General features: G+C 43.4%; 1 protein-coding gene across 5 annotated transcripts in view; it reads right to left on the reverse strand.

Moving 5' to 3' along the window:
• LOC143292799 (uncharacterized) overlaps positions 1 to 10,733 on the reverse strand; it is a 50,111-nt gene that overhangs the window by 14,128 nt on the left and 25,250 nt on the right. For all 5 annotated transcript variants that reach the window (XM_076603383.1, XM_076603384.1, XM_076603381.1 and 2 more), the window contains 11 exons: positions 10,338 to 10,617; positions 9,334 to 9,515; positions 8,480 to 8,671; positions 7,972 to 8,132; positions 7,162 to 7,270; positions 6,383 to 6,586; positions 5,313 to 5,461; positions 4,226 to 4,496; positions 3,519 to 3,667; positions 2,842 to 2,986; positions 1,682 to 1,894 (listed from right to left, as the gene is read on the reverse strand). In XM_076603383.1, coding sequence (XP_076459498.1) covers positions 1,682 to 1,894; positions 2,842 to 2,986; positions 3,519 to 3,667; positions 4,226 to 4,496; positions 5,313 to 5,461; positions 6,383 to 6,586; positions 7,162 to 7,270; positions 7,972 to 8,132; positions 8,480 to 8,671; positions 9,334 to 9,515; positions 10,338 to 10,617 — 2,055 coding nt within the window. The remainder of the gene's footprint in view (positions 1 to 1,681; positions 1,895 to 2,841; positions 2,987 to 3,518; positions 3,668 to 4,225; positions 4,497 to 5,312; positions 5,462 to 6,382; positions 6,587 to 7,161; positions 7,271 to 7,971; positions 8,133 to 8,479; positions 8,672 to 9,333; positions 9,516 to 10,337; positions 10,618 to 10,733) is intronic.

The raw sequence follows: 10,733 nt of genomic DNA on the forward strand, positions 1-10,733 counted from the left end.
TGATTGTGGGTGAGAGGGTTGGTTTGTCAGTGACTGTGGGGTGAGGGTTGGTTTGTCAGTGACTGTGGGTGAGAGGGTTGGTTTGTCAGTGACTGTGGGTGAGAGGGTTGGTTTGTCAGTGACTGTGGGTGAGAGGGTTGGTCTGTCAGTGACTGTGGGTGAGAGGGTTGGTTTGTCAATGACTGTGAGTGAGAGGGTTGGTTTGTCAGTGACTGTGGGTAAGAGGGTTGGTTTGTCAGTGACTGTGGGTAAGAGGGTTGGTTTGTCAGTGACTGTGGGTGAGAGGGTTGGTTTGTCAGTAGAGGGTTGGTTTGTCAGTGACTGTGGGGTGAGGGTTGGTTTGTCAATGACTGTGAGTGAGAGGGTTGGTTTGTCAATGACTGTGGGTGAGAGGGTTGGTTTGTCAGTGACTGTGGGTGAGAGGGTTGGTTTGTCAGTGACTGTGGGTGAGAGGGTTGGTCTGTCAGTGACTGTGGGTGAGAGGGTTGGTTTGTCAATGACTGTGAGTGAGAGGGTTGGTTTGTCAGTGACTGTGGGTAAGAGGGTTGGTTTGTCAGTGACTGTGGGTGAGAGGGTTGGTTTGTCAGTGACTGTGGGTGAGAGGGTTGTTTGTCAGTGACTGTGGGTGAGAGGGTTGTTTGTCAGTGACTGTGGGTGAGAGTTTACCAGTGACTGTGGGTGAGAGGGTTGGTTTGCCAGTGACTGTGGGTGAGAGGGTTGTTTTGTCAGTGACTGTGGGTGAGAGGGTTGGTCTGTCAGTGACTGTGGGTGAGAGGGTTGGTTTGTCAGTGACTGTGGGTGAGAGGGTTGGTTTGTCAGTGACTGTGGGTGAGAGGGTTGGTTTGTCAGTGACTGTGGGTGAGAGGGTTGGTTTGTCAGTGACTGTGGGTGAGAGGGTTGTTTGTCAGTGACTGTGGGTGAGAGGGTTGGTTTGTCAGTAGAGGGTTGGTTTGTCAGTGACTGTGGGTGAGACAGTTTGTTTGTCAGTGATTGTGGGTGAGAGGGTTGGTTTGTCAGTGACTGTGGGTGAGAGGGTTGGTTTGTCAGTGCCAATCATGTGTGGGTGGGGAGGCAGTGTGTTGACAGTTGTAGCATTTGATGCCAGAGGGACAACAGTGCATGTCAGAGATTATCATGGGTTTTGTGGTATGGTTTGCTTATAAGGCTATGAGTGAATACCATTTCTCTTTTCTGTAAAGGTGTATGTTTATGGAACTTTTATTTCCGTATCATGTTGAGAAGGCAGTTTCAGTCACTGTTCATGTGGTGTGGTTAGGAAGGCAACACACATTCCAGTTCAATGATGATTCTGCTTGGTAATTGGTTTTTGTCATATTTACAATATACATTGTGAGGAAAAGAAAGTTATCAGTTCCCTCTGTGTCAGTAGACAGCTACAGTACATCCAAATTCATATCAAGGTGTGGATGGCAAGGTAGCATTCATGCCAAAATCTTCAATTATGATATGAACGGAAAGGCTTTGAGTCATAAAAAAACGTATATACATAAACGCGAGTGGGGAGGGGAAAGAGGAGAAAGCAGAGTATGCTTACCAGTCTCAAACAGAAAATGAGAAAACAGTACACGAAAGCATTCACACGCTCACAAACTGACTTGCACACATGCGCACACAATCGCCCAACCACCTCTGACAACCCGGGTAAAAACCAAAAGCATACCTTGCGGATGGTCTCCACCTCATCACTGAGATTCTCTATCTGCTGGTTGTAGCGGCCGCGCACTTCCTGCAGCTGGGTCTCGTGCTGCTGCTGGTTGGTGTCCAGGGTGCGCTTCAGGTCCTGCAGCTCCTGCTCACGCTTGTTGCGCAGGTCCTGCACAGCGGCCGTCGTGTCCAGGGAGTCCTCCAGCTCTGTCTTCAGGGCCTCCAGTTCCTGCCAGCACAGCAACACACACCCCCTTCACTGTTTTGCTTTCACTTCTTGTATTACTGTCTTTTTTTTCTTTTCTTTTTTTTTTTTTTTTAATGAACAATTTTCTTTAAACATTTTACATTATATAATACACACATTCACACATACAAAGTGAAATAAAGGAACATCTAAAACAAGTGAAAGATACGCACAAGCATTGTCATCAGCAATATCATCAACATAGATAGGTATGCTTTCACTTCCTATTCCCTAATCCATGTTCCACTTTTTTCTCATGCTCCCCTGTCAATTTGTCCACATCTATCCCACACTCCACGTTGGTGGATGGATCTCTCTATTGTCTGACTCTCTCCATTTCATACTTGTTTTATGCAGACAGATCTTTGGTAAACACAGTTTACTGTCTTGTCTGACTTCCATCTGTGCTCATCTGACAGAAGAACAGTCTCACTTTTCCAGTATTACTGTCTTGTCCATCCTGCCAGCACAGCAACACACACTGCCTTCACTTTTTCGCTTTCACATCTTTCTTGTATTATTGTCTTCTCTGACTTCCATCTGCGCTCATCTGACAGAGGAACAGTCCTACTTTTCCATTCCTTTTTGACAAGTCCAGTCCATCAGGTAAAATGAAAATCTACATCTGACTCAGCAAACAGTATTGTGCGGTACTTTTACCAGAAAATATATCCACATTCCAAAAGGAATACATTAGTACTAAAATACTACTGCTAGCTTTCAGTGTATTAACTAGCAATTTCAGATGTTAAGAGAGGCAGCTTACAGACATAGACCATGAACAAAATTCATTAATTCAATGCCTTTTTTCTTCTTTGTTTTTTGCCTGGAAGAAGGTAGTGTCATAATAAAACTAAAAAAAACTCAACCACAATAAATCAGGGCGAGGTATATATCCACACCAAAGTCCTAATGAAGTGAGAACTGACCTCGTTCAGATCACGCTTGAGCTTTTCCGCTTTGGTCTTGGCCTCTTTCTCCATCTCCAGGTCTTCCTGCAGTTCCTGCAGCTGGGTTGACAGCTCCCTCACCTGCTTGTTCATCGACTGCTTCGACACACCCTCTTCATCAGCCCTGCAGGGTAAAGCCAATAACCATTCACCAGTCTGCAGTGTGGGATATATAAAGAGGGATGTAATTTAATTGGGTTAGACAGTCGCTTGTCATAGATGGTAATAGCAGACAGCTCTAGTCAACCGTGTTCCAGGTATCGCCATCATATAAATCATGGGTAGAAACTACAGATCAAAGCACCAGACCAGCATACACTACTCAGGCCAATGATACTTATTGCTACACACACCAAACTGAACTGCAAGGAAACGAAGGATCAATAACAAAAAGTCTACACTCCTCTCTCTCTACATATATATATATATACACACACACATTGGTATATATATATATATATCTATATATACACACACACACACATATACATAATTTATTCATTTACTTATCTATCAATTCATTTATATTTTAAATGTTTTCAATATCCTGCAGAAAAGGTCAAAACCCACAGACAAGTTCTCTAAGACCAGCAGCAGATTCAGAAGTCTCATGCTGCTTCAACAAGGTGAGCCGAGGACTGTCAGCATAGACTCACTTTTGCAGGGCTGTCTGCACCTCCTCTTCCCGTTTGGACAGCTGGGCCTGCAGGTCCTCCACCTGCTGCCTCTTCTCGTTCAGCTGGTCACGCAGGTCGTTCAGCTCCGTCTCCAGACGTCGCCGGATCTTCTCCAGCTCCTGTCTGGCCTGTAAACCACATCGTTCACATTCACTAGTTAGTTCTCAGTGGATTTTGTGTTGTTATAAAAGGAATTCCCCCCCCCGAATAATGTTTTAAAATAGTGTGTGACCTAGTGGTGCAGATTCCAGCAGAGGTCTGAATCCTGTCCTGAGCAAACTACTACCATGGTTGTGTATGCACATTTTCACACACATATACACACCACCTAAAATTCTTCAATGAATTCTTACCAGCTGTATAAACTTGAGCTGTACACAAACTAAACTGCTTCCATCAGTTCTTACCTGCTACATAAACTAAGCAGCATTTATATATATGCCATCCAAAGCTCTTCCATAAGTTCTAACCAGCTACCCAAACTTCTCTCATCAGTCCATATGTGCTATACGAACTAAATAGTAAATAAACATGACACCCAACTTCTTTCGTCAGTTCTTACATGCTACTCAAACTTAACAGTATGTAAACATGACACCCAAAAATTCCTTCCTTCTGTCCTTGCGTGCCATACAAATTAAACAGAATCAAAAAAAGATGCCCAAACTTCTATCATCAATCCTCACCTGCTGCTCCTTGCGAAGACGCTCCTCAAGGTCAGCGATGATGGCCTCGTACTTGTTCTTCAGCTTGCCCAGCTGCTTCGACTTCTCCTCCTCCTCCACGATCTGGGAGTTGGCCTCGCTGAGTCGCTCCTCCAGGGACTTCTTCTCCTTGATCAGCTTAGAGTTGCTGTCCTCGTTGAGGGCCAGGTCCTCCTCCAGCTTCTTCAGCTTGCTGTCCACAGCCACCTTCTCCAGCTGCAGCTTCTGCCGCGACTGCTCCTCCTCCTCCAGCCTGGGACACAGTCACCACAGTGGTCAGACAGTTCCAGGGATGTGGAAGCCAAGGGCCTGAGGCTGTGAAATACTTGGTATAGGGAAGTGTGACAGGTGATGGAAAAAAAAATCGGCTAAAAACACTTATTAGTTTTTAGGTGATCACGGAGTAATAGGCTGTGGCACTATGTTCTGGTGAGATGTGACAGGAAATGCTTGAATAGTGCCATTGGCTATGGGGGAGATGGAAATGAAAGCAGCATGTGACAGGTTATGACAGTGTTGTAGGGAGACGTGTTTGGAAATTACAGCAAAGTGTCACAACCCCTGATGCAAGGGTTATGGGGAAATGTAGCAGGAACTGACAATAGAGTATCATACCAAAGATAAGGATAAAAGGAGGAGGGAAAAGACAGATGCTATGTAAAGAAAAAAAAAAAGATGGGAGGAGGGCATCGGAGAGGAGAAAGGGAATAGGAAGAGGAGGAAATGTCTGACTGGAGTTGGTTCAAATGTCACAGCACATGTGAAGAAATGAAGGTGTTCCACGGCACTGATCTGTTGGCATGCATAAAAAAGGGTGTAGATAAAAACAGGGGGGTAATTAAAGGACATAAGAGAGCAAGAGAATGAGTGTGTGTGTGTGTGTGTGTGTGTGTGTGTGTGTGCACGCATACATGTGTGTGTGCATTAATGTATGCATGAGTGTGCATGGGTGTTTGCATAATGAACACACACCTAAACACATGATGGGTACACATGTACATGTCCTGGTTTCAGTACACCCTTGCACTACCCAAAAGCACTGTATCAGCCATGCAGTCATGATACTCACTGCTCTTCCAGGTCCTGCACAGTCTGATACATCTTCTTCTTCTCCTCGGTCATGGACTTCATCTGCTTGTCCTCCTCCTCCATCCTCAGCTCCATGTCATGCAGAATGTCCTCCAACTCCTCCTTACACTTGGCCAGCCGTGACCGTGCCTTAAAGGAACAAAGGTGTACATGCATATATTTCATAGCTATCCATGCTGTGTCAAGGAAAAGCTGTGTAAGAACACAAGTGTACATGTACACACTTCACAGCTGTGAAGTCAAAGAAAAGATCTGACAACATGACAGGAAGCCACAAACTGAACACTGGGTATCTGTGATCTGTGTCAAATACCTTCTCTGTTGTTTCCCCTATGCGACTCTTACATGATGCTTTAAGGGTGAAGGTGTGGGTTGAATGTGTTCTTGAGACAACTTATGGGGTAATGACGAAAAAAATTCAGATGTGGCTGTTTGGTTAAAGAAAAAATGACAAAGAATTTCTAGAGACAATCTGATTCTGATTTCCTTTCACAATTCTTTAAGCTTGTGAGACATTAAAAAAGAAAAAAGAAAAAAAAAAGATCTCTGGATTGTAATTGTTCTCCCACAGAGATTGGTTACAGCACTGAACAGATTCAATGCCACTGCAGAGATACCTAACAAGTCCTCAGGGGATGGAACAGTATTCATATTGGGCATAATAAATGGCGCTCTCCCTCGGAATTCAAATGGTTTCCATCTGCTTTCCTCTGATGGGGTTGTATTTCCCCAAATCCTCTCCTGCCCTTTTAAAAAAGTTTAAAAGAAATTTTTGTAAACTCATGTTATGACACAAGTTGTTTATCTGCACTTGTTTTCCTCAGCTGTCAGGTTGTTAAAAATAAAAGATAATATTTTCAAGTACAATCACACATCCACTCAAGCCAGCACTACAAAACACATAAACAAACAGCCTGAACTGTCCAAACAAGTGTCCAAAATAATCTTCTTCACCCGGCTGTGCAAAATGGCACACACACCAAAAAAAAAACTGGAGGACCAACACCAAACAAAGACAAACCATCACAACCACAGCTCCTCCTCTCTCACCTCCTCAGCCTCTGCACACAGCTCTGTCTCAGCCTGCAGCTGTTCGGCCAGGATGTTCTTCTCCTCGATGATCTGTGCGTAGCGAGACTCTAGCTGCTCCACGTCCTGCTTCTGCTTGTCGTAGGACTCCTTCATCTTCTTCAGCTCCTCCTCTGTGGTGTGCAGCTTTTCTTCCTGCCCCGTCACCGACAGCAGGGGCTTCACCTGTATCACACAGGGAAACCAGTTGACAGATGACACAGAGAAAAAAAACTGGGTCTGTATCATTTATTTGCTTTTTTTCTATGATGAACTTGATTAGGTCTGGGGACATATTGTGGTTTTGACACATTTGTTTTCCGAACACTATGTACGTCCTGGAAGAGCTATCTTTTTATCACAAAAACTTAACTAACATTCTTCTTCCCACATTGCCGAGCCATTACTATGCCCGCTGATTCTGGACACCCCCTCACCTACGTTCCTCACCCAGACAGACTACCCTCAAACCTTGGCAGCAACTATGAGAAAGAACTCGGACAGATTCTACCTTACAAAATAAACCACTTTTCTTTCTTTAAGAAAAGCTAAATTAAAAGGATTTCAAAATTCTCTCTTCACAAAACAAAAAGGAAAATGAAGACAATATCTGCCACTATACATAAAAAACAGAGAACTGTTCACCAGAAATGTATGAAAGTTTCTGATTCAAAGAAAATAAATAATAAAGACAAAGACATCAATTTCTGATTCTAAGAAAATCATATAAATAGAAGAGTAAGAAATGACCCTTTGGTTACCTTAGTGAACAATCTCCACCACTGCCAGTTGCGTAGCTTCAGGTAAGCAGCACAGTTCCTCTGGATCACACGGATAGCGTTGATCTGCTGGAGACGTTTCTGGTAGTTTCTGTCACATTCAGTCACATATAAAGGTCACTTTCTTTGCGTATCATAAACTTGTGTTGGTAGGTTTACCCGGCTTTGTATGCTCTATCATATTAGAACTTTTCTGGAGTCAAATTTTGATATGGTTAAAAAAACTAAACAAAAAAACACACCTTGAAGGAAACTCTTCTGTTGTCAGTACCTCACAGTGTTTTATTTATCACCAGAGCTATTTCTATTCCAAATTTTATCAAAAAGAGAGATACCCTTAACACTAAAGCAGATTCACAGGCAATAAGTATCTATGTCTGGTTGTGCATAAATCTGTTATATACAGGCATTTACAAGGAAACTAGATTTCAAAATTCTTCACAGTTTTCAGAGAAGTTTGAGGGCTCCTAGATGGGAGTGAACATTGATCAAACTTTGAATTCCGAAAGCCATGGGTGTGACTGACTGATTTTTAAAATAATGATAAGTTTGCTGCTGGGGTCCACAGGCTGCTTTAACTGAAGTGTGTGCCTCTGGAAACAAAACAAACTACAGGGAAAAAAAACTATTCTAAAAAACAAAACAACAACAAAAAATTGCCCTAATATCAATATGGAAATCCATAGAATACAGATATACTCTCAAGCATGAAAATTCACAATCATGGCTCCCCCTATCTCCCCCCAATGGCTCCCCCCAACTTCCCCCTCCCACCCAGTCCTCCCATGTTACCTGCGAGCCAGCAGCCCCCTGGCCAGTGCCTGGAACTGCACGATGATGTCGGTCAGCTTCAGGTCTCTCTCCTCCTCCAGGTGGGCCAACACTCCCGCACGGAAGAAGATCTTGGACTGACCAATGCGGTACAGGTTTGCGTCCAGCTCAAGGTTGGCAATCTGGACACACGGGCAAAACTCAAGTCGTTAATCAATCAGCTCAAAAACTGCTAGTGTCTCCACATACACCATCAATCATCACTCAGCAAATGCACTGATTTCTCCAAATGTGCACTCTCTCAATAGTAAACATTTGTATCTGTGGTGTGTTTGCAAGTGCATGTGTGTGCAAAGTGTGTATGGTATGTATGAGTATATATGTATGTGTGCTTGTGAAGATGTACACAGGTATGACAGGAATAAAACACACACACAATCATACATGCATATATACACACAAACACACCCACATAATAATAGACAGCTCGATTACATAAAAAATAAATGAGTGTGTTTCTGGCACTAACCATTTTCTCCACAGCCTTCTTGCCGTCCATGAAGCCCCGAGGGATGGCGTTGGGAGTGAGAATCTCGTAGCGCTGACGGAACTCTTGGAACAGGATGCGGTTGGGGAAACCCTGGCGGCAGATTCGGATCCCCTCCAGCACACCATTACACCGCAGCTGGTCCAGTACCAAGGGGGCATCGATCTTGCCAGCCTGAGGAAGTGATGTTTTAGTTTGAGAACAGGCACCTGGACTATTGTCACTGGATTCTTGTGCTGTTGTTTCACTCATGAATACACCGCCAGCAGGCATTTTTGTCAAATAACCTCTTCATGTGATGAAACTGATATCAATGGGTGATGATGAAATCATATTCTCTTTCTTTGTGATGATTAAAATTTGTTTCAGAAACCATGTTTCTGCTATTTAATTTTTTCTTTTTACAGTATCAGTAAAAGAATGCACACACAGACTCACATGAATGACATAGCAGCAAATAAATCATGAGCCATTTCTGAATGGACAATGCTCATCCTCAGGGAGGAAGGAAGGTAAGATATATTGAAACTGTTGAAACATAATTCAAATAAGTATGTGTAATTAAATATGTCTGATCTCCTAGCCAGACTTTAATGTCCTATCGAAATCATATTACATCAATAACAAAAATATTATTAATAATCATATTACATCAATAACAAAAAATTAATGTTCAATCAAATTAATATGCTGAAGAAAACAAGCCCGGGTAAAGGAGACCGATTCAGAAATTAAATCATCAATACATTTTCATCACATCAAACATGTGTACACCAAGTCCTGATGACATCAATACAGAGGAGAACAAGGGTGGCCAGAGGCTCAGCGCTGTTCACCTTCTTCTCGTGGTTGGGGATGATGCAGCGCACAAAGTTGGGGTTGGTGTTGCGCAGGGTGGCCATCAGCTTGCTCAGCTGCTCCTTGTACAGCTGGCTGACAGTGCGGAACATGCCCTTGCGGGTACGTGACCCAAACATGGTGTCCACAGCCGCTGCCGCTCCCATCCCAACAATCTCCGCTGTTTGGAAGAACAACCTCTTTTGTTTACATAAAACTGATCTTTTTTTCACTGCACATATTTTAAAAAAAAAAACACACAGTTAATATATTTTTCTGTTGCAGTCAGTCCTTTTCTAGTGGGTACATAAATCTTTTTCCATTACATACGGTTTTTGACAACCACCTCCCAATAGTAGAAAGACATTTCTTACATCAAATTCACAGGGCAAATATCAAATAAAAAAAGCAAGGGCATTCACACATTCTACATGATATACATATTCTCTGAACACATCCAAAAACATAATACCTTAGGCAGGCTGGTTGGGGATTCTAACACAAGCTGGAGTGGGGGAGGGGCAGGGGGTGGGGGTGGGGGGGTGGGCAGGGGGAATATAAGAGAAAAAAAAAATCCATCTTCAAGGTACAGAGCCTGCATAGATCAAGAGTCCTGAAAAATTAGACAGTGGTTCGAACAACTGATTTTCTTCTGGCCCAAATGAAATATGCAGTCAGCCTAAGTAAGAAGAAGAAGAAAAAAAAGTCCTAGCATGATGATTCATGTAAACAAGTCCAGCGTGGGTTTGGGGGAATTTTCCTCGATTTGTCCACAGATGTTCTCAGTTATGGTAATGAGGTTGTGTAACAGATAAAAAAAACAACAAACTACTAAAACCAACCCTGCTGGCTATGAACCACCAAGACATGATACACAATACGATGTACATCTATATATGTCTCTCGTAGTGAAACATTCCTCTGGAATAATGCAAAAATGGGTTGGAGAGGACAGAAAGAAGAGAGGAATGTAAAAGAGAGACAAGACAAAAAAGACCCTGACCATCCTTCCAGATGGTGGCCACAAAGCTGTCAGTGGAGGACTGCAGGATGGACACCACGTTCTCGTTCAGGGGGTCCATGTTCTTCATCAGCCACTGGTCTGCAGAGTAGTCCACCTTGTCCGCATAGTGGATGATGGAGAAGTGGGCGTCAGCGCGGAAGTCAGGCTTCTGGAACTTGGGGTGGGAGGTGTGCTGGGCCAGCAGCTTCTCCACAAATGTCTTGTCCGTGGCCTTGGGGAACCAGCACTCTTCGTCCAGGAGGGCGAAAATGCCCATGGGCTGTGAAGGACACACACCACACTCGTCAGATCCTAAATGTCTCCATGCTGTATACAGATGGACAATAAATTAACAAGAGTTAAGGAAGAAAACAACAACAACAAAAACCCAGCATA

This window comes from Babylonia areolata, chromosome 18 (genome assembly GCF_041734735.1).
Source record: "Babylonia areolata isolate BAREFJ2019XMU chromosome 18, ASM4173473v1, whole genome shotgun sequence".
NCBI lineage: Eukaryota > Metazoa > Mollusca > Gastropoda > Neogastropoda > Buccinidae > Babylonia > Babylonia areolata.